This window comes from Perca fluviatilis, chromosome 8, assembly GCF_010015445.1.
Source record: "Perca fluviatilis chromosome 8, GENO_Pfluv_1.0, whole genome shotgun sequence".
In the NCBI taxonomy this organism is placed as follows: domain Eukaryota; kingdom Metazoa; phylum Chordata; class Actinopteri; order Perciformes; family Percidae; genus Perca; species Perca fluviatilis.
This window is the reverse complement of record NC_053119.1, coordinates 10,705,692-10,729,788: the sequence shown is the minus strand read 5'-3', so window position 1 is coordinate 10,729,788 and position 24,097 is coordinate 10,705,692. Positions and strand designations below refer to the sequence as shown.

The 24,097-nt window shown below is 40.0% G+C and overlaps 2 protein-coding genes across 2 annotated transcripts in view; both read left to right on the top strand.

The window, feature by feature from the left end:
* The window catches only part of LOC120564602 (unconventional myosin-IXAa-like), a 162,484-nt gene extending 149,860 nt beyond the window's left edge, over positions 1–12,624 (top strand). Inside the window, 12 exon segments of the mRNA XM_039809735.1 lie at positions 220–267; positions 365–476; positions 1,267–1,328; positions 2,023–2,215; positions 3,261–3,389; positions 3,516–3,621; positions 4,646–4,777; positions 5,242–5,365; positions 10,180–10,320; positions 10,323–10,402; positions 11,222–11,364; positions 11,922–12,624. Coding sequence (XP_039665669.1) covers positions 220–267; positions 365–476; positions 1,267–1,328; positions 2,023–2,215; positions 3,261–3,389; positions 3,516–3,621; positions 4,646–4,777; positions 5,242–5,365; positions 10,180–10,320; positions 10,323–10,402; positions 11,222–11,364; positions 11,922–12,298 — 1,647 coding nt within the window. The 3' untranslated portion in view covers positions 12,299–12,624.
* A 2,319-nt stretch (positions 12,625–14,943) lies between these two features.
* LOC120564603 (DNA polymerase III subunit epsilon-like) lies at positions 14,944–23,570 on the top strand. Its single transcript, XM_039809736.1, has 3 exons — positions 14,944–16,830; positions 19,024–19,075; positions 21,927–23,570. The coding sequence occupies exons 2-3, from the start codon at positions 19,024–19,026 to the stop codon at positions 22,505–22,507; spliced, it is 633 nt and encodes a 210-aa protein (XP_039665670.1). The 5' UTR covers positions 14,944–16,830; the 3' UTR covers positions 22,508–23,570.
* The last annotated feature ends 527 nt before the right edge of the window (positions 23,571–24,097 follow it).

The window sequence follows — 24,097 nt, the reverse complement described above, 5'->3', positions numbered from 1 at the left end:
TACCTGTTAAATGAAATTTTAATCATAATTGTTCAAAGAACAATGGTTGGCTTTTTTCATTTTCCCCCGCTTGCCACCGGAACATTATGTACTGTTTTACTTACTTACTGCATTTTGCAATGCAAATAATATAAATACAATATATATCAATTAATGGCATGTGCAAAACTCACAAGATGTAAACAAAATGCACAAGGTAAAACATTTGTCTCTTTTCAGGCTCCTAAACGTGAACGTAAGAAGTCGAGGAAAAAGGAAACCGACATTGTAAGTTGTAAATGTAATGGTATACTGCAACAAAGTGTTTGGAATAAAAGCAATGATACCAGCTGAGCTGACTGGTGTCTCTGCTGCCTCCCTGTAGGTGGAAGAACACAACGGCCACATCTTCAAGTCCACACAGTACAGCATCCCCACCTACTGCGAGTACTGCTCCTCCCTCATCTGGATGATGGACCGAGCCTGTGTCTGCAAACGTGAGGATTGGACACAAGAACACACACACACACACACACACACACACACACACACACACACACACACACACACACACACACACTTAAATAGATAGGTTGCTTTCACACTGCTACAGTATGCTGGTTTATTTGCAAAAAGATATATACGTCTCTCTTCTTTGGTGACACAAAGAGCTCACAAAGAAATAACTATGAGTATTGATAGGCAAGATTGCAGCTAGACCTTATACTTTATAAATATCGACACACAAGAAGAAATAGGACAGAAAATGCGGTACTTGTACATTGTTGTGATGCGTGGACTTGCCGCATTACTGGATGGTTGCCCCCCACACACACACACGCACGCACACACACACACACACACACACACACACACACACACACACACACACACCGATAAACACACCACCAGCAGTTCCTAATGTTCTCCTAACCAACTTACCCACAGGCACTCCCATGTCTGTAGTTTTTATTTCCACCCACATAGCACATTACACCCTTTCCTACTCTTTACACACACACACACACACACACACACACACGCACGCACGCACGCAGTCTCCCTGAGTGTCTAAAAAATTTGATTAAACCTCATAAATCCATCTTCTATCTAGTTATAAGCTCCAGCTGCACTTTCAGTGAGCAGCAGACATCACGTCCAAACTCTCTGCCGCCTCGACATTTACATTTTAGTCTTTGAGGTTGTGACTGACTGCAGCGGTTGTTGCTTATGTGTGGAGATTGTAGGAGTTCCATCAGTCTGATTGTGTTTTTCTGTTGTCTGCAGTGTGTCGCTACGCCTGTCACAGAAAGTGCTGCTCTAAGATGACCACCAAGTGCAGTAAAAAGGTAGGAGATTTTCTATCTGAAGGTTTCTTGTTTCATGATGCTGTAATATCATAATGGTGTTAAAATGCAAAAAGACAACAATAGATATGGATATCATAGCACATCAGTTATCATGTATCACTAATCAAAGCAGTTATTCAGTTTTAGCCTACTTGATTTACTTTCTGGCTTTATGTTACCTAATTAGGATTTCTGATGTAGTTATTCAATACGCAGATATGTTCTCTAAACTGTTGTTCTGTAAACTCTGTAAACCTAAAAATAAAAATTTAGAAATAACTTAAATAACAACAAGGACCATAATTGCTGCTTTTTTTGTCAACACACAAAAAATTAATTATATTCAGTCCTTAGGTCTTCTAGCTAAAAGTGTTTGTTTGTTTATTACTCTCTAATGAGTTACAGTTGCAAACTCTGCTGTCAACTTTTTTCAAGTGAAATATGTACCTTATATATACAATATCTAAAAAGACTAAAACTTCTTCTCATTAAAAGCCATAAAACACAACTATGTTCCATTCAGTACACTCGAGAGGTTTTGCTCCTAAGTAGTTTAAGTAGTTACAGAGTGAGTTTATCTATTGTATCATTCACTATCATGCTGTAGTTATTACAGGGGCCACAGTCCACTGGTCAGACAAAGTTACACACAGTAGGCTTTAATGGAACGTGTTGCTGTGTTTGTGTCAACTAGTACGACCCAGAGCTGTCGTCGCGGCAGTTTGGCGTGGAGTTGTCCCGTCTAACCAGCGAGGAGCGAACGGTTCCCCAGCTGGTGGAGAAACTCATCAACTACATTGAGATGCACGGCCTCTACACGGAGGGAATCTACAGGAAGTCGGGCTCCACCAATAAGATCAAAGAACTCCGCCAGGGGCTGGACACAGGTGAGACTGACCCTAAAATCCTCTGCTTTAGTATCTGTGTATCGTCTGTGTCATTCTTAATTCATTCATTTTGTGCTTCTGTTGTGAAAACAATGTTAGCTAACGTGATGATATTTGAGAGTTAACAGCAGTAGCTGATTTTGAAATGGAAGTCATCAAATATTGTAAATATACTACTACTACTTTTTGTTGTTCTACCTCTTCTTTTTCTTCTTCTCTTCTACTACTACTAATGCTACTAGTTTTCTTCTGCTTCTTTTTCTTGTTCTTCTACTTCTACTACTTCTTTGTAGCAGGAGAGTCATAGAAGTAAGATGAGCAGTACTACTACTACTAAGACTCTACTATTACTTTTACTACTTCCTCTTTTTCTTCTTCTTATACTACTACTCTAGTAATAGGTATTCTGTACTACTTCTAAATAAACGATATAGCGATATAGACTGAATAACTGTAATGTCGCGCTAACATAAAAATCGCTTCTGGGTAGACAAACTGCAGTTGATTTGAATTGCTGAGATATGTGAAGTCAGCAAACTTGTTTATTTCTGTTGTCCTTTCAAGCCATAACTGTAATGTTTAAAGATATACAGTTCAACACGGAGGTCTGACCTATCTGTCGTCTCTGCTGTGCTTATTTTCTGTACAGTGTTCCTTTAAATTAGGTAAATTAGGTCTCCAACCTAATGTCAGTCAAAGTCAAAGTGTTTACATATGAAAGCATCACACATGTATTTTAGATGAATGAGATGAGAGTATATCCAGTTGTTCCTTGCCCATGTTTGCTCAGCGCTGTTAAATTGTATGTATGGGACGCAGGAGTTTTTTTTACCCGGAAGTTGTTGTAAACAAACTAAATATATAAAAACTAAACCTTTCTGAAAAACTGAAACAAAAATTAAATTGAAAAGTCAAAACTGAAATAAACTAAAAACGAATATAATCTTGTCTTACTACTAGGTCTTCTTCTACTACTTCTAAATAAAGTATATACAGTCACAAACAGAGCAGTTGATTCACCTGAACGTATCTGTGTGTGTTCCAGATGTGAGCGTTGTGAACCTGGATGACTACAACATCCACGTCATTGCCAGCGTTCTCAAACAGTGGCTCCGTGACCTGCCCAGCCCTCTCATGACCTTTGAGCTGTACGAGGAGTTCCTCAGGGCCATGGGTAAGCTTATATTCAGCCCCTTCAGTGGCTCTGCTGTTTGTCTGTCCGGAGGCTCATCCATCTGAGAATTCGTATGCGAAGGGAGGACACTACTCGGTCTGAGGGTGTGTTTGTTTTCCTTTCCAGGTCAGCCAGACAAGCGGGAGGTGATCCGCGGGGTGTATTCGGTGATCGACCAGCTCAGCAGGACGCACCTCAGCACACTGGAGCGCCTCATCTTCCATCTGGTCAGGTGAGTGATGAGATGTGTTCAGATCATTTACTTTAATAAATAACAGTGATAATTTACTACAGAAATACTACAAGTAAAAGTTCTGCATTCCCTACAAAAGCATTATCAACTAAAAGGACTCAAAGAATCCAAAGTAAAAATATGTATTTGTCAGAATGGGCCCTGTCAGTGTTATATCATTATAATACCGGACCAATAGTTATTGATGTAAAACTTACTTTAATGTTATAGCTTGTCGAGGTGAAGCTCATTTTAAATGCTTGTTATACTTTTGGGTAGTCCCATCTATAACACAGCATCATATTTGATATACTGCTCAAACGTTTTGTTTGTAAAATCAGGTAAGTGATGAGATAACACCAGCATTACATCAGCACAACAAAATGAGCCAACACTTAAACATATTCTGCTTTATGCATAGTTATTTATTTATTACTCTGTACCTCCTACTGTGACCTGTACAATATGCTGTTTCATATTCATCTGTATATCTCTATATATTATTCCCACCTGCGTATAAAAGAAGTGTTTATAGTGTACATACTACCATTATTACCCTATTCTTAGAGTATTTCCTATTATGTTTTTTGTGTTTTTTTCAATTCTATTCATATTTAATGTGTATTTTTCTTATTTTGTTGGTTTGCATTTGAGCTGCTGTGACAAGTGAATTCCCCCAGTGTGGCATCAATAAAGTCTATCTTATCTTATCTCACTACGGCCTCAGGCAAGACAGCCTGCGTCTAATAAATGGGTTTAGAAATAATATCTGATCTGTATAATGTTTTTGCCTGGGAGCAAAGTGTCTGAGCGGTGGTTTCAGGTTCTCACTGATTATCAAACACGCTGGATTAGCTGTCTCGCCCACATTTGGATTACCAGGATTATATTGTGTGTGTGTGTGTGTGTGTGTGTGTGTGTGTGTGTGTGTGTGTGTGTGTGTGTGTGTGTGTGTGTGTGTGTGTGTGTGTGTGTGTGTGTGTGTGTGTGTGTGTGTGTGTGTGTGTATGTGTTTGTATTTCAGGATCGCCCTCCAGGAGGAGACTAACAGGATGTCAGCCAACGCCCTCGCCATCGTGTTCGCTCCCTGCATCCTTCGCTGCCCCGACACCATCGACCCGCTGCAGAGCGTCCAAGACATCAGCAAGACCACGGCGTACGTCCACTGTCCTCAACTATCCTCTGTGGTTTCCCAAATAAACTCTTTGGCTCACTAAATAAGTCTTGTAAAGAAAATAACTGCTTAACAGAAACGTTTTATGGATTTAAAAAAAAGTGTATAGAATAGAAATGTTTTCATTTCTATTTTTGTAAAGATTAAGGTATATTGTTTTTGTTTTTACCTACGTATATTATTTCTTATTGATCTCACACTCAAAGTGTGTTGCAACATGAGGCTGACCATGTTTAAACCAGTTAACTGTTAGAGTTAACTGTCCACACAGTGATGAATCAAATATCGTGATGCTTTCAATGTCACCACCAAGCGTATACAGAGGCCTGTAGGGACAAACTTGGAGAGCAGAAAAGACTTTTATTTATGAATAGCTGGTGCAACTCAATGCTCTATTCTATTTGTATTCTGTTCAATTCTAAAGTGATCACTCCTATGGGTTATAGGTGTGTGGAGCTGATCATCAACGAGCAGATGAGCAAGTACAAAGCTCGTCTGAAGGACATCAGCAGTCTGGAGTTTGCAGAAAGCAAAGCCAAGAGCAGACTGACCCACATCAGGAAGTCCATGGTAAGATCAGACTACTGTCAGTCATCTGACTGCAGCCGTCGAGGCTTCTATACTAAGTTACATACTCATGATGTTAAGTGTGAATAATCCTTATTGCCTGGCATTGACATGGATGTTTTGCCTACTTGTTCCTCTCACTCATCATTTAAATGGTGACACAACAGTTTTCAGCGCCACGGGCAGCTGCCATGGTTTTCACACAGCCATGGCAGGAGTTCATTCATACATCTTTCATCAACAGATTTTGCTGTGGGTTTTTTTTTGTAGCACACGCAAAAAGCTGACAAAACTCAAGGGGACACTATAAATGTTTAAAATTCTTCTCATCAAGGCTACACGTGTGCCACAACCCTCCCTTTTATAAGAACATTTTTAACCATGTTGACTAAACCCTTCATGTTCCTCTTATCTTCTAACTTACTTTACAGTCGCAGCAGATGCCGAAACAGGCTGTCAGGAACTCCCAAAAAAAATGTCTTCTGTTCAGAACATCCATATACAAGACAAAAATGGGCCACTTGTCAATTAGTAAATAGTAATGTTGCTCAGATTGGACATTTAAATTAATTTTAAATCACAAGTAAGAAGAGAAAATAAGCATAGATAACTACGCAGGTAACGGGCAAATTTAAAAACAAACAGCTGAACATGATTGTCGCAATACTATAGCTTTTTTTCACACCAAGGGCCCTAATTTAACGATCTGAAACGCAAGTATCAAACGCCAAACGCAAGTAGCTTTGTGGGCGGATCTCGGGCGCTGTTGCTATTATACCGGCGGGATAAATGACTCTTGCACCCGACGCAAATCTAAAATTGGTTGGTCTGATGTAGCTACATTACTCATAGGTGTGGTTTGGGCGTAACGTGCAATAAACCAATCAGAGAGTTATCTCATATTCCCTTTAAAAGCAGGCACGCTTGTTCCATGGCGGATTGCTATTATAATGGCGGATTTACTAGGCGCATGCTCTTAATACATCCATGGGTGCACGCCAGGAGCGGTTCACAGCCGAGGAGACCGACGTTTGCTATTGATTTTTCTATTTGACAAAATGTAAATAAAGAAATGTCACAAAAACATACTTTCCGATGTTTTGGGCTCCCTCTCACTGAATCACGAGGTTATGAATGCATGGTGATATTTTTGCAATGTAGTCTCAACATTAGACCGGGATTACCTCACTATAGACGATGAAGCTCTTCTGTCTCTCCTCTCCCATGCTGCTGCTGGCGCATTTGGGTTAAGTGGCATCGGCACATGCAGTTCAACATCACATCTCCTTAAGTCCTCTAATATTTCCTCATTTATGTCATCAACACATCCATGATTCATGGAAATGTTGTGTAAAACAAGGTCATATTTTTCCTTATATTTATGTATGATTAGCAAAAATGGGAACTGCAAAATAGCACCAGGGAACGTTTGCGCCGGAACACGCCTCCTTTTTTTGCTGAACGGGAGCGTAAGTTCTTCCCCTAATTTACCGACGTGAGTCTGTGGAGGAAAAAGTCTGCTGTGCGTCGGTTGCAAAATAAGAATGATACATGCGTCGGTGTACAAAGTCAATTGCGCTTGGTGCAAGATAGGGCCCCAATTCTCAACTATAGAATTATGAAAACTTTCCATTGTATTATTCATGCAAAATAGCAGAAGCAGTGACTAACACTCATTATGTAACTTCCTATTAATATATTTTAACAATGAATGAAGTTACTAGCTCTGTAATATGTCTTTCTGGCAAAGAAACAGTAACAGCAAGATGCTGCTGACTTGTTGGTGATATCAAGCCTCTCCACTTTCTCTACCAACAAGCTGTATCTAAACTATCCCAATAAGCATGGCTTTAAAGATTTGCAGATCAAAAGATGTCTAGATATTTTGGTTAAAGTGATGGTTCGGAGTAATTTCACCCTAGGGTCCTTTGCACCATGACCTCGAGCCAAACACCCCCCCAGAAGCTTTTTTCACCTGGGTCTAACATTGGGGGGCGTTAGCGGAGTAGCAAGTGTCGCTGAATAGCTTAGCGCAGAGGCTAATGGATCGAAGTGTTCTCTTAACATTACCCCACTAATAATGCCCAAAATGATACCAAAGGTCTACACTAGTATTATAGGTGTTATGCACTCATAAAACGATGGATTGAAAGTACGTAGTTTGTGTACACCAAGAAGTTTATGTAAATAACACTTGCCTGCTGGCTTCTGCTCTCTGCTGTTGTTGTTGCTGCTGTGAGACGAGTGCTTAGGGACGTCTACAAATTACTACACCGAAAAGAGATGCAACAAAAATATTTTTAGTTTAACTTATTTTTTAAGTAAGTGCTGTAGTATAACTAGCAGGAGACAAGTAATAATTGAGGTAAGTTTGGAGACATTACCTTATTTAATCATTAAATTAATAAATATTTTTGTTGCATCTCTTTCGGTGTAGTAATTTATAGATGTCCCTAAGCACTCTTACTGCCCGGTAGTAACAGCAGCAGGCGCAGAGAGCAGAGAGCAGAAGAGAGCAGGCAAGTGTTCATAAACTTCTGGTGTACTTACAAACTTTACAATCCATCGTTTTATGAGTGCATAACCTATTTGTACTAGTGTAGACGTTTGGTATCCTTTCGGGCATTATTAGTTGGGTAATGTTAAGAGACACTTCGGATCCATTAGCCTCTGCGCTAAGCTATTCAGCTGATAACGCTACTCTACGCTAACGCTCCCAATGTTCGACCCAGGTGAAAAAAGCTTCTGGGGGGGTGTTTGGCTCGAGGTCATGGTGCAAAGGACCCTAGGGTGAAACTACTCCGAACCATCACTTTAAAGCTAGGCAAAATTATGTCAAAAAGTGATGTTTTTTTTTTTTTTTTTTCAAAGATTATATCTCAACATGTAGTTAGGTAATACAGTGGTGGAAAAAATGTTTGGATCGTTTACTTAAGTAAATAACAGTGATAATTCACTACAGAAATACTACAAGTAAAGGTTCTGCATTCCCTACAAAAGCATTATCAACAAAATGTACTCAAAGAATCAAAAGTAAAAATATGTATTTGTCAGAATGGGCCCTGTCAGTGTTATATCATTGTAGTTATTGATGTAAAAACTACTTTAATGTTATAGCTTGTCGAGGTGAAGCTCATTTTAAATGCTTTATAGCCTATACTTTTGGGTAGTCCCATCTATAACACACCATCATATTTTATATACTGATCACATGTTTTTTTTTGTAAAATCTTAATCCAAAAAGGTATATTAGCTGTCAAATAAATATAGTGGAGCACAAAGTACAATATTAGCCTATGAAATGTAGTGCAGTAGAAGTATAAAATAGAATAAAATTAACATATTCAAGTACAAATTTGAGGTTCTTGTACTTTACTAAGTACAGTACTTGAGTAAACATACTTAGTTACATTCCACCACTGAAACAGATATATTTAAATAAAGTGTCTTAAAAAACTCACTTCTCAACCAAATTTTGCTCATTTTTAATCTTAATGTCTAGAACTGCAAATCACCAAATCCATTCTTACTTTATCACCGTTCCCTAACCCTATTCTGTCCTTCCTTCCTTCCTTCCTTCCTTCCTTCCCCCACCCCTCCTTCCAGAAACCTGTACTAATTGCGGTTAGGTTTATGAGCATAACCCGCACTGCCACCCCGGTATGTATGCCCCTCTCGCTCCATGTGTCTGCCCACCACCGCCACCAGTCCTGTCCGTTATTATACATCCATGGTCCTGTCCTGTCTGTCAGCATATCTGATCCGTCAACTCAAACTGTCTGTTACCTCCAGCCACAGTACTCGTCACGTCTGTCTGTAGCTTTTTTTAGGATGTCTGACCTTCTGTTTGTGTATTTGTTACTGTTGTCAGCGTTGTTGCTTAACACGGTTATGGAATAATTCATAATATCCTCGAGCGATAACCCCCCAAAATAAACATTGCTTGTTAATATTGTTGTTGTATGTTTCTACCTAAATTCAAATTTTACATATACATTTAATGTAAAAACAGTGTGATATTGTTATATTCAGTATTGTTATGTGGCTGTCAGCAGGCATTATTGAGTTCAAGTACAGTATGAAATACAGTAGACATGAGTAGTGTTAGGTAATCTTTTTGTTTGGTTGTTTGTGTTTTTAGAGAATGTCTGCTTGGACTACACATGACTTCAATCACGTTTATTGCTTAGAGACTCGATGAATAATGAAACAGAGCACTGACACTTGACGTCCGTTCTATTTACTCTAAACTTGACTTGGACTTTTCAAATTGGCTTTGATTCTTTTTAAAGGAATGTATTGAACAAGAAACCGATCAATTATTTATTTATTCAGATCAAAAATGCTTTGGGTGTCAAACTTGTCACCGTGGCTTTCCGCAAAGGATGCAGGGTTAGCCCTATATGGTGAGCGCCCTGAGAGAGCAGCACTGACTGCTCTTTGCTTTCTGTTTCTGCTCCACAACTTATTAACATGCAGCCTAACACAGCTAAACTTAAGGTAATGCCTAGTGTGTGTGTGTGTGTGTGTGGTGTGTGTGTTGTGTTTGTGTGTGTGTGTGGCAAAAGTTTATGTGTATGGTAATAATCAGCTGACCTCATAGTTTCTTAGCCGTGATGTTGCCAATGCATCATCTGTGTAGCCAGTATGTGGTCAAAACATCCAAGCGTGTCTATAGTGAGTCGGCTGTCTGTGCTCCATCGCTGTCACTGTCAGCAACAAAAAAAGATTTTTTTTAATTAATATTAAATAAAATAATATAAAATATATTACAACCTCCACTAACGCACTCTCTTGCTCTGTGTGTGAACTTGCAGTGCAAAGGCCGTGTTCGGCAAAGCAGCACCCACACGCCCTCGCCTCCTCTCAGCCCCAGAGTGCCCGCTGTGGTCGTGGATGGAGAGACAGGAGGAGGAGGAGGAGGGGAGGAGGAGGAGGAGAGGAGGCAGCAGAGGCGGGGCAGAACGAGCCGCAGCAGCTGGCGATGCAGCAGGAAGAGCGAATCCTCACCGAGCAAATTGAGAGTCTGCAGAAAGAAAAGTACGACGTCTCCGTGGTTGAACTGTTCGGATGACATTGGAAGTGTTGTGTTTAATGTGTCACACAAAGTTGGTACACCAAAGCACAGGAAAGGTAGTAATTAGTTAGACACTTCAGCGGATCCCTCAATCATGGCCACACAGAAAACTGCAAACTGGTAGCTGTGTAGGAATGAGCACCTTTCTTTCTCTTCCCTTAGGCTCTCGCAGTATGTCATTACTCAGCATCTGTTACATTGATCCCTTCAGGGACACACAAATACACAATAATCTCCTGTAAAAAGGAGAGTTCTCTGCGCTTCTACAGGACCACAACAATCCGGTGCAACCAAGGCAGGACACAACAGTATAAAATAGCAAAATATTGCCGGTGCAACACATATGTCTTCTTACTTGATGGACTCTGATGAAGATGTAACCTTACATCGAAACGTAGTCACTGTTATGCACCTTAAGAAATAAAACCATCAAGTAAGAAGACATCTGTGTTGCACCGGCAATGTTTTGCTATTTTATACAGAATAATCTCTTATCAGGCCAAAATTTACCTTTTCATATCTTTAGTATGGATTGCTCACAGGCCAAGTTGGATCTTAAGGTCAGCCTGTAGTACAAATTGTTAATTGCACGCATTAGGAAAGCCCCTAAATTTTAAATATAAATAACATAATTTAGATAGCCTGTAACCTGTTATTTGTGTGTGTGTGTGTGTGTGTGTGTGTGTGTGTGTGTGTGTGTGTGTGTGTGTGTGTGTGTGTGTGTGTGTGTGTGTGTGTGTGTGTGTGTGTGTGTGTGTGTGTGTGTGTGTGTGTGTCGGCAGGGAGGAGCTGACGTATGAGATGTTGATCTTGGAGCCGCGGACGTCGGACGATGAGACTCCTGAATCTGAAGCATCAATCGGCACAGCAGACAGCTCTGAGAACATCACCATGGAGACGGAGGGAGCCACTTCAGAGCCCATAGGTACGAGTGCTTGTGCGTCCGTGTGTGTGTGTGTGTGTGTGTGTGTGTGTGTGTGTGTGTGTGTGTGTGTGTGTGTGTGTGTGTGCATGCTGAACTGAAAAAGATTGGATGTCATGTGACTTGGGCTGTTTACACTGCCATGAAAAAGTCAGATATTAGCAAAAAAAAACAACTTTGGCCTGCAGTCTGAACGTGGCCATAGTTACTCAACTTTTCTATGAGAGATGCATCTGTGTCTTGATTACTGTTTATAAGTCAGCCAAGGTTAATTGATTGACTAAAGCTGTATGTTGTATATGCTGTATGTTTATCTTTCTCTTTTTAATGTATGTTGTATGTCATGTCTGTGTCTTCTGAATGGACCTTGAGTCTGGCAGTAAAGTTGATGTTGATGATGATGAATAAGTGTTGTAATCACATTTTCACTTTTGAAGGGGTTAAATGTGTCTGTACAGTATATTGTCAGCATGGTTAGTTTAATCAATAACATTGCTTGGGCAGGATTAAGTGTTGTGTAATGTGTTTATTAACACCTCTGCTGCTCCCTCTCTCCGCAGAGCGCGCCACTTACCACTTCAGAAAGTCTGAAGCAAAGGGCAGACGAGCTTTGCGCCGCCAGCCCGACTCCCAGGACTCTGCAGACTCGACCTCCACCATTTCCTCCTACCACCCCTCTTCCTCTCTCTCCTCCGGCTCTCCCTCCCCTCACTACCGCTTCCGCTCCTCCTCCTCCGGGCCCCTGCTCACCTCCTGCGGTTTGGGGGCCCCGTTGGCCGAGGCGGAGGGGAGCCACGGAGCTGGTAAGACCCGCCACAGGCTCAGGCTCAGCCGCAGCTCCCCCCGCGAGCCCTCAGGAAGCCACCGGAGGGAGTCTGACTTCAGCTCGGGCCCCCAGCAGCTGGTTCTGTACGGCAGCAACGAGTTCATGGTGTGAAGCCGAGGAGGGAGGGAAAACGCCAGAAGCCGCCTGTCGGCGTGCAGGAAGGGTGCACGTGAAGGGAGAGGAGGAGGGAGAGTCCAGGGTTGAACGAGGCTGGCCACGGGGCGAGGTTGGCGCCCAGTGTCGCCTGCTGCCCCTCCTCAGTGCCCACCCCCCTCCTCCCCTGGTCCGTCAGAGCAGAGCGCTGTGGGAATAAAAAGAAGACGAGACTGGAAATATGACATGGGAACAGAATGACAGGTCAAAGAAAGAGGGCTGATGAAAGAGAGAGAGAGTGAAGTGAGAACATATGGTCGGCCATGTTTATCGACCCTCCCCAAATCCCCTGCTGGAGCACCAGGGGTTGGTCAGAGGAGAGAGAGAAGAAGGGAAGGACGGTTGGTGAGACAGAGAGGAAAACCCACACCTGCAAAGCCAAATCTTATAGTGCCCCATCTTGATTTTTTAGCATGTGGGCAGGTGGATAAAGCAACCCAGAAGAAATGTAGCCGTACTGACTGAACTGGCGGACATTTTGTCTGTAACCAGCGCCAAGCTAAGTCTGCTTTTTACGTTTACACAGTACACACCAGCCAAGAGGCTGCATGCTTCTCCATCACACTTTTTCCTACGTCAGTTTGAAGAGACTGTACAGAAATATGAAACCTTATTATTATTAATTATTATTATTATGTTACAGAGGAAAAAAATGTACATAGGAAGAAACTCCAGTGCTGCTCCTGGGTCGTTCATTGTTGATTAATCTCTATTTCCTGTTCTCTATTTTGCAAAGCAAAGTGTCTGGAATTTAGGTTCCACTTTTGTTTCCGTGCTGGTTTTGTTCTGCTTACTGTCATCTGTTTTTATCTTTCTCTTTTCCTATTTCACAATGAATAGAGCCAGTTTTTGGGTGTCCTCGGGTTATACTTTTGACAAATAATAATAGAAGGAAAAGCTGTCGATCTGCGCTCACAGTGCTACGCGTCTGGTGTCACGTTTACTTTACCTGAGGTGTCAAATGTCAATCAGCCATAAGTGTATTGTATCTGTCTTTGCCTGCAAGCTTTTTGTTGTCCCTTCTGGGTTTTTTTTTTTTTCTCCAGAAACATCAGTGTTACAACGTCAGGACTTGAATTTATTTTCTTTCTTTTTTTTACATATATATAAATGTATATTATTGCTGTATTATAGGTGTTGTAATTGATATCAAAGATGTCATGCTTTTGTTGTCAATATTGTTTCATGGTTTGTTTTTTGTTCAGATGAAAGCCATTTTTTCGTGTGTGTGCGTGTGTGCGTGCGTGCGTGCGTGCGTGCATGCATGTGTGAGTGAATGAATGAATAATTCCTGCCACTGTATCAGCTCCCACTTTGTGCATGTGTAGTCTTCTCTGCACACACATACACTAGAGTTTCCCCCCCAAAACATGTTCTTGTAAAGGTGAAAAAAGTCTCTGCAACCATCAAGTGACACTACCTTACTCAGACTTGTGAAATGTTCAATTAGTCTTGAGTTTTATTTTTTATTTTTTTTGCACCAGTGGGGGAACTCATGCACTCACAAACACACTCTCAAACCGTCCATAATGTCCTCTGAGCCATCCAGAATACTCTATTCTTCTCTTTTACCATAACAGTAGCTCTTCCATCCTCTCCCGGCTCTAGCTGTGAGAGGTAGCATTTAACCTTCCTGTTAACCAGACGAAAACAAGTAGCCACGAACTCAGACCGTCTACGTGTTTCTGAATATTCTTACTCTCTTTCTGTCTCTGTCCATACACTATGTAAACAGTCAGCGTAATAATCAGTTGTATGGCCCTATTCAGTAGCTTAACAGCAATGATGTCTCCGTACTTTTGCTGCAATATCTCTCCTTGCTTGCTGCGTCTGTGATCAGATGCTTTTGAGCCGCCTTTGCTCAGATCTCACCAACACAATCAGTGTTAATCAATTGTTCCTTGAAGCTGGAAGTTTCCCTAAAGACCGTGCTGATCTCAGTTTTGATGCAGTTGTGGAGACTTGCGTCGCTGTTTCGGAGGTTAGCTGAAAGGACAAAACTGATTCCTGGTCAAATACCTTTAAGCTGATATTTAATGGGATGGTCTGTGTACATGTCCAGCCTGTCAGTATGGCAAAAAAAAGATTTTCAAAAAAAGTGAATGTACCTGTCACTGGAAGGCATGCTTTGCTTTCTCTGGTTGTTTTTGTTCCCTTTTTTATACACAGTGTATGTACTATTTATGATCATGCTTTTGGGGTGTACATTGGTTTAAAAGAATCTGTTATAAAAGGTGTTATAAAAGGATATATTATCCTGTGTACGTTTCATTATCTACTATTAATCATGGCAACATTTTAACATGCCACACTCGGTCTGTCATGTTTGTGCTACGAAGCGGGAAAAAAAGAAAAGCGCTGTGTCTCTTTGTCTGCGCCACTCTGGACACGGTTATGTATAAGGTGCAATTTGTGTTATATTTCTCTTTTTTTAATGATGCAAACATGTTTATGGTTGTAATAAAAACGACTTTATGGGGGGAATTCATCTGCTTATTAAAAAAGCAAAACTGCAGCCAAACACAAATGAGTTGAGTAATATTTTGCCTGACAAAAATCCACAGATAAATGTGTATTTTACTTGAAAAGGATGTCATTTTCAACCCATTATTATATCTTCAAACATTTCAGCACGAGATGTACAGTTGACATCAAAAGTGCCCTGTTATGTTTACATTCATTGTTAATGAACAGGCAGGTTTAACTCCTGAATGCTAATACAATTTAACAATTGCATAATTTCTATTGTGCTATCTATCTATTGTGCATGTATGATTGTAGCTCTGTTTTGAGAGTGAAACGTGTATAATGGTAGCCTGCTACACATGCCATTAGTGTTATCAAAGATGGTGGATGTGTTAGCAGTACTCTTCCTAGTTTAAAGGCAATGGAATACAAGTCTAACTAATCTAGTCTAGTCTTGCATTGCCAGATCTCCACAGCGCTGTAAATCTAATCTAACTACTAATCTTTGTGGGTGACTGGCTCTTATTATAATGGCCAATGGTAGGGGGGATCATCAAAGTGGTGCTAACAGTTTACACTGGGGTGTGATGGCCTCTCCTGCTTGCTTCGTTTTACGCTCATTTCAGGAGAAAAGGGGTATTATCTTGATCGTTGCTGTTTGCAGGATGTTGTAAATCTCAGATGTGTTACTGGCCAGCATTCCAGGGGTTTTGAAGAAAGAGCTTGTCTTGTCGTAGTCGTAGCTTAAAGATTGTACTGTCTTAGATCAAACCATGCAGGGACTTTTCCCCAACCCTGGCTCTCACATCTGATCTAAGAGCTGATTGGTTTAGATGTTAAATCAACAAAATGATGTTTTATAGACATTTTGATTCTTTTTTTTTAGTCTGATTTGTAGGTTTATTCTGTTAACATGTTATGTGACTGATGGTGGCATTTAGTAGTCAGAGAGTCTTAATCTTTTTTTAACAGATCATAAACTATGCATTGTCTATTATTGTATACTAACATTGGACTGTTATTGATGTATTTATAGCAACATAAAGACTTCTGGTAAGTGGGATGTGAGGATTCTTAAAATAACATCTGTATAGGCCTACAGATGTAAAGCCCTGGAGAAAGGTCTGGCAATGCCAGACTAAAGCCCTGACTAAATATCTGACTGATCAATTATGAAAGCTTTTGTATTTCTTTACTATGTGTTTGACAATTGTTGAGTTTAAAAAAGTTAAAACAATGCTGATGTTTTGATAACCATGTATTTTTATGTTTTTATGTATTCCATGTATGCTGCAGCCGGGTTAGGCAAATAGTATTGAATCAAATACTGTTAATATCCATAACCTTCTGTTTCATACTCTCCTCTCTCTCTCTCTCTCTCTCTCTCTCTCTCTCAGATAGATTAGATCAATGTAAGCCATTTAGCATATTGAAAGAAACCTTTTGTCTCACTGCTGACCCCTGCTGTCGTGCAGACTTGACTAGAACTATAGAAATGTTTATTCCTGTAAGCTTGAATAGAATTGACACTCACAATGGTAAAGTCTTTGATCTTGTAACCTCAAAACGCATGGACTGGGAAATAACACCTTAATTTGGGAGACGTCTGACCAATAGGGAGAGTTTTCATTTGAGGAACTGCCCACGACTTCAAGGGAACATATTTGTGGAGCTGGGAGATGTTTGGGACTGTTAAATGTGACCAAGGGTAAACTTGTTTTTGTCATGTCATTTTGTTTTATTAAATCTTTTGTTAAAACTTCATTGGACCCTGTGGCCGGGTTGGCTCAGTGGGTAGAGCAGGCGCACATAGACTGAGAGATTTATGCCTAACTTGTTGTCACCGCCCCCTCACTGCTGCTGCTGCCTCCTCATCTCTTTCACTTTACAGACGAACGCGCACCGTTTGTGTTTAAATAACGTTTTGCTACGTTTGAGTCGGTGCACGAAGACAACCGAGATTATTACAGCTGACTTCATATTACATCCTTCACACAACTCCGTTGAAACAGAAACTGTCAAAGGTGAGTTAAGACATGTTTTCTTTTTTTACAATTCTCACTTTTTCAGCAAAAAAATAGCCTAAACTTTACTTTTATGTAACATCTCCGTTTAAGTAGCTATACAGGAGATGAGGGGGAATAACAAAATAACCCAGGAAGAAAGAAGACAATGGAGGTTCAAATTTTGAAGTAGCATAACAAAGTAAAGGATGTAAGGGATTGTAATTTGGCTCAACGGATAGGCTGCACAGCGCTGTGGAGATGCGTCAGTGCTTGCTCGCTCAGGCAGCACCAGCACACATGTAGGGCCTACAATTTGAACGATACTGTATGTTTTCTTGCCATAGGCCTACATTTGAAAAAAGAAAAGCCTAACGCATGACATACCTACATTTATGTTATACTGAAGATATTAGCTACTCTATCCATTTGAGAAAGAAAGAACAAAATAGCTGCCAAAATTTGAAGAGCAGCTGGCCTTAACGTCAGAAAAGCTGTTGGACTTATCATATTCTAAGGAGAGATGACACACCCTTTTGTGTAAACAGACCTGAAACCTTTTTTTTTAAATAACATTTGGGTGAATGGGACAGCACATCTTGTCATTAATTTAGGCTAAAATGTAAGCCTATTTTTTGCACAATTTAATTCTGTTGTAGCCTACATTTTCCTTCCTATTCATCGATCCTTATAAATTCAGACTCAGTGTTTATATCTGTTAAACATTATTACTAAAGGTTTAAAACTCTGTCCACAATTCATACATTTTAAAGTTTCATTTCTATGGAAAGCCCCTGCTCGCTAGCCTGGTTGACACCAGACCCTTCTCAGTTGTAACTGAGAGTGACTTGCAGAAGACTTCCGGAAGTTCATCAGGGTTTACCCAGGAAGAAGACCGAAATTTAGTTTGTGAAACTTTTGTAAGGCAGGGCAGCTTTATTTGTATAGCACATTTCAGCAACAGGGCAATTCAAAGTGCTTTATATAAAACATTAAAGAGCAGTTAAAAACAATTAAAAACAGATACAAGATGAGAATAAAATTTACAGTGCAGTATAAGAACAAGTCAACCGAGTCCAACTCGGGCCTCCCAGAGGACTTTTTTTAGAAGTGGAAATGTACCTTTCTGGTAGAACGTCCCTAGTACTGCCTGTAGCCTATGTCTAATTGTTCAACCAGTGCATAATGCTGCATGTTAACGGAGTTGTTGCTTTACAAGCCTTAAACACTCACACAGTTGACACATCAGTTATTCTGGCTGAATAAAGCATTTTTTATAAAAGTAATTGTGTGCACATCCCACCTTCTGGCAGGTGCAGGACAAATGAAAGCACTTAAAACGAAAAGAATGTAATGTCCGCAACACTGCTTTAAACTCCCATATTTAATATAAAATGCAACGTTTCGACCCAACTGGGTCTTCTTGCCTGAAGAAGACCCAGTTGGGTCGAAACGAGTTTAAAGCAGTGTTGCGGACATTACATTCTTTTCGTTTTTTGAATAAAGCATTTCCCAAAACCCTCGCTCTGACATATACACTCCCACAGACACACACACACGTATGTGCGCGCACACACAGCACTTTCATTCTTTCAAGTACCCGCACTCTAACATACGTCTGGCACGTATACTCATACTGCGATGTGCAGTGGGCTACATGATCCCTGAGAATATCCAACAGCAAAATAATCCACTAATAAATGTATGTATTGGCCATATATATATATATATATATATATATATTACCATTCCTCATAGCCCTTACCAAAATACCATCAGATCCTATGTTTTTGTACTATCTATCCATCCATCCAGTGTAATTGCTGAAGGAACAACCCTAACCTAAAAATAAAAGTATCACAAGTATTATCAAATCAGTGTTGCAAATTGTAACAGAAAACTATCCTAATAAAAAAGGAAGCAGCGGTTAACTAAACAAAACAAAATAATGAACACACAACACTATAAAGTTTGCACAGTCCAGTACACCAACTATGCAGAAGCTGCAAAAACTTGCCCAAACTGGTTTGGCAGACAATCCCTAACCGACGAGAAAAACACAGGGGGCAACACACAGGAAGGGCACACCCTACCTTTAAAGTGTCAAAGCTAACTATTTTGATAATTATTTTGAATGCTTTGTCAGACATATCAGACATGACTGTTGGGTGTTTTAGTTCATGTTCAAATGTCTATTTCTTTAAATTCTTGCAGATGGCATATGGTGCAACCATTGTTTTCTTTGACCTGCAGACCACTGGATACGGTAACGCTAACTTTATGTTTATGTTTGTCTCCTCATTAATACTTATCATTCACAGTGTCTTCAATTAGATTGAATAAAAGGCTACCTTTGATTTACCTTATTTGATAACAGTCAATGTTATCATGTAATATTTCTACATAAACTGGACATACGGTACAAGATTAAAAATAACCAAATAAGGCTTTTCTCTAACTTTCAACGCATACAAATATATTATTGGACTCTAAACACAAACATTGCTCACCTAAGCCACATTGCAGATATCCCAGTACACATTCTCAAGTACATTCTGCCCTATCTAAGCTGTGTGTGTGTGTGTGTGTGTGTGTGTGTGTGTGTGTGTGTGTGTGTGTGTGTGTGTGTGTGTGTGTGTGTGTGTGTGTGTGTGTGTGTGTGTGTGTGTGTGTGTGTGTGTGTGTGTGTGTCTTCTCTGTGTGTGTATGGAGTGTAATTTAACTCCTATGGCCTTGACAGTCAGGAAGGAAGGCAGGCAGAATGGTTTCTTATCAGAGTAGGTGCCTGGGGTACCACTGTTTCGATTTACCCAGTGTGAGAGAGTGAAAATTCTCTTCCACACACCAAAGATGTTAACATAAAGTTAACAATTTATTAACAATGTAATCTATGTGAAGGGCTAATACGCAACAAGTTGTACATTCCACGCCATATGTAATCAAATTGGAAAAAAATCAGTCCTTCATTTACTTACATGATGTGGTATTATTTTAGTACTCATAGTGTTGTAAGATATTTTTTTTTAAATCAATAACTGCAGTAAAGGCCTCAAATTTTTTCATTACGACCACAAGATAAGGGGGGCAGAAGATCAGACTAAAACATTGCAGAGCCGAGTTAGGCAGTACCAACCAGATAACCGTAACCAGTGGCCAGTGGTGACAGTGGTACAGGCAGCACTTACTCAAGTGATTTTGATAACTCTGCAAACCCTTGGTGTTCTCTCAATGAGCTTCATGAGGTAGTCACCTGAAATGGTTTTACCTTCACAGGTGTGCCTTGTCAGGGTTAATTAGTGGAATTTTTTCCCTTATTAATAAAAAAGCAAAGGGTGGCTACTTTGAAGAATCTAAAATATAAGACATGTTTTCAGTTATTTCACACTTTTTTGTTAAGTACATAATTCCATATGTGTTCATTCATAGTTTTGATGCCTTCAGTGAGAATCTACAATGTAAATAGTCATGAAAATAAAAAGGAAACGCATTGAATGAGAAGGTGTGTCCAAACTTTTGGCCTGTACTGTACATGCAGAAAGTCAGTCTCCTTTATACACAGACAACAAAGAACACTTGAAGAGGAAAAACCCAAACGGTCAACGGTCTCTGATACCTAGAAAACTGGAACACCTAAAGGGTCAAATTTATGAAGCCTTAAGAGCAGGAAACGTCTGAATGCACTTGTCAAGGTGTGATTTATGTCTCGTCACCATCCCGCTTCTAAAGTCTGAACCTTTGCCGTCTCTATGACCCTTAGGTCAAACCACAGTATGTGTAATAATGTCTATTTAGCAGGTGCAGAATCAGAATCAGAATCAGCTTTATTTGCCAGGTATGAGGACACATACTAGGAATTTTGCTTTGGATTATACAATGCTCACAATGTGCTTACTCCTACAAAACAAACAACAAAAACAAACAATATATACACACTATAAACAGAAACAATATAGACAGGTTGAGGCAGTAGTGCAATGAAGAGTGCAAAGTCTGCAGGAGTAAATAATTCTTATCATAAATTATTATTATTTTAATTATGGAGCATAGTGCAAAGGATGCTGGAATAAATATGTATTATGTTATTATATAAGTATTATATTACAATATGAACAGCTCTGGAGTAGAGAATGATGAATAAATAATAAGTGGAACCAGTAAACAGAGTGATGGCTTGTGGAAAGAAACTGTTCCTGAGTCTGTTGGTTTTGGCGTACAGTGCTCTGTAGCGCCTACCAGAGGGGAGAAGCTGGTCCGGGGTGAGATGGGTCTGCAGAGATGTTTCCTGCCCGTTTCCTGACTCTGGAAGTGTATAAGTCATGAATGGAGGCCAGGTTGGCACCGATGATCTTTTCTGCAGTCCTAACTGTCCGTTGTAGTCTGCTCCAGTTTCCCCTTTGCACTTGATAACCTTTTCAATACATCAGCGTTCATATGTTTTCTTGTTACAAATAAGCATGATTATAAAATTTCCATTACAATGCGAGATTTTAAAGGACATAGAAAACTATTCTTCAATGACTATTGAAGAAGTGTATATTGATTGTTGAAAAGTTGTATTTGACGTGGAGGACGTAAAGATTTCTTGCTCAGATGAAGGTTTTTCCACGGCAATGACTTATTTTTTAACCTTACTGCTGTTTTAAATATCAAGAAATAACGTTTTATTTTCTTAAGAATTTCTGCAGCTTGCATTGCTAGGCAACATCCATAGATATCTACACGTAGATACTGCATTGGCTGCTGCTGTTTATTGGAGTGATACGTTGACACGGCTGCTATATTAGTACGCTGCTATATTAGAGCTGTGCCTCCCTCATGCATGTATGTCTATAGAGGCAGGAGATCTATCAACAATTGAAATCATAATTTCTTGCTAGACTTCTTAACTGATTTCGGTTCCCAATATATATAGATATGTTTATGTATGCACCTTTCACCATTACAAATTCCACATAAGTATACTTATTGTGGTAATAAACCTTTTTCTGATTCTGATAACATAACCATTTCATACCAAAATACCCTATCTTGTGTAGCTAGTAAAAGTAAGCCTTAATATAATTTCAATTTCCTTTTTCTCAGTTCCTTCCTTTAATCCATCCCTTTTCTTCTTTCAGACACTCCAAGTTGTCACATCACCCAGTTGTCGGCCATCTGTAAAGACAAAAGATTTAATGTCTACACCTTTCCCTTCCGGGACATCCATCCAGTCGCCCGTCGACTGACGGGCTTCACCGTCTCTTATGGCCGGCTGTGTCTACACGGAAGACCTGTTGGGACCGTCCCTATTTTTTATGCTCTCAACTCCTTCATCAACTATCTAAGCAACTTCCCCGGCCCCGTGCTGCTGGCTGCCCACAATGCAAAGAGGTTTGATGCACTCATTCTCAGCAGATTGCTGCAAAGGTTCTCCCTCTGGCAGAGGTTCCAGCGGGTGGTGTCTGGATTTGTGGATACCTTCATACTAAGCAGGAAGCTCTTTCCTGATCTGCCCAGGCATAATCAGGAGTCTCTGGTCTACTACTTCCTGGGAGAATCCTACTATGCCTATAATGCATTGAAGAATGCCACGATGCTGCAGAAGCTGTTCATCTCTTGGCGTCCCTCCAGCTTCTACGTTAAGGAAGTTACTTTCTTCACTGAAGAATTTGTTTTAAAAAGCTACAAAAAATATATATATATTCCATTTAAATATTAATTCCATCATGTAATCCCGGTTGGTTGGCCAGACTGATATTTTGAACATTGAGAAAAAAACGACGGGTAGATTAATTTTCTTGTTTGAAAGGATGTCTTTTCTATTTCCAACACGTAGAGTATCGTCACACATTCGTGTTCCTTTTCAGCATAACATGTATAGTTTACAATAAAGGTGACCTGTTAGGTTACATTTACTATTTCTCACCCAAACACAGGTGTATCTTAAAGAAAGATGATTTTTGATATATATTTTTAAATCCAGTATTTTTAACATCCACACTCAGCTTGCAGTCTTTTTTTAATTGACTTTTCTGGCAAATGTACGCATTACCTTGCATATTACTGCTACCAACAGAAATGTGTGTCAATTGCCATATGCCACAGGGTACCTTTTACTGTAAAATACACAAGAGTATGTGGACAGGGTTATGTACATACTTTTGGTCATGTAATATGCTTCATTCCATTTACCTCAGAAGTCTGAGGTCAATACTGGGAATGAGGTCACACCAGGTTGACTGTTCCAGTAACATGTCGTTAAAATATCTTTCATGGGGTAGGGGGACTTTGCCAGGTTAGCCATTGTTAACAATACCTGTACCAATACCATGTTGGATTGAGATGTTGGGGTTTGCAAGTGGGAAATCTGACTTCAGGGGGCGATCCAGTTGACATTTCGGAATTTTCAGTTCAACTGGAACGCACCAAGGGATGGATCGATGTGGGTTTTTCCAGTTGAACTGGGAAGTGGGAATTTCTAAGTTCCCAGTCGGAAATGTCAACACCCCCTGAAGTCGGATTGCCCACTCAGAAAGTCGAGAGGACTTCACCAACCCGGACATCCCAATCAAACATGGCTGCATCAAAAGCTGTATGAATGTACTGTTTATTGGCACTACTGTCTTATTTGTGTCTCATTTAGTCAGCGATACACAAAGTAATGTCCATCTTCTATCTGTAGACATATTGCTATTGGTGTTTGTACGTGCAAAATACAACTAAATGAGTTATCAACTGGTATTGCTAACAAGAGCAATAAATAAAGACCCTTGTTTTTCCGACTTGTACTGGAACTCAGGTGTGACGTTGTTGCCAATGGAATGCAGCGATAGATAGATAGATAGATAGATAGATAGATAGATAGATAGATAGATAGATAGATAGATAGATAGATAAATGCACAGATGTAAATGATAAAACTAATGATGGCTAATTTATCTTTATGCTTCAGTTATAGGGTGTTGGCCATCAACATTTTACTAGTGTCACCTGTGCTTTTCCTACTATGACAAGTCAAAATGTCTGCCTATTACTAACAACTGGTTTGTCAGTGTCAGGTATGGACAATCGTGTCAATTGCCATCAGCAGAAACAGCTGGGTGTACTGTAAATGCATCATTCAATATAATGAACTCATACTGCAGACAATAATATGATGTTGCTGTCTATTGTGACTCTAGTGTTGTGATGGTATTTTCTTTCAATCTAATGTGGTATCACTTTCATTTCTCTAAAGACTTTGGGTGTATTCCTATACCCATTGCTGTACTACCATACTATTTAATATGTCCCAATTCAAAGTATGTCA

Coding starts and splice junctions, on each gene's coding strand:
- LOC120564603 (XM_039809736.1), top strand. CDS start 19,024: ATGGCATATGGTGCAACCATTGTTTTCTTTGACCTGCAGACCACTGGA. Junction 19,076..21,926: donor CCTGCAGACCACTGGATACG/GTAACGCTAACT, acceptor TTCTTCTTTCAG/ACACTCCAAGTTGTCACATC.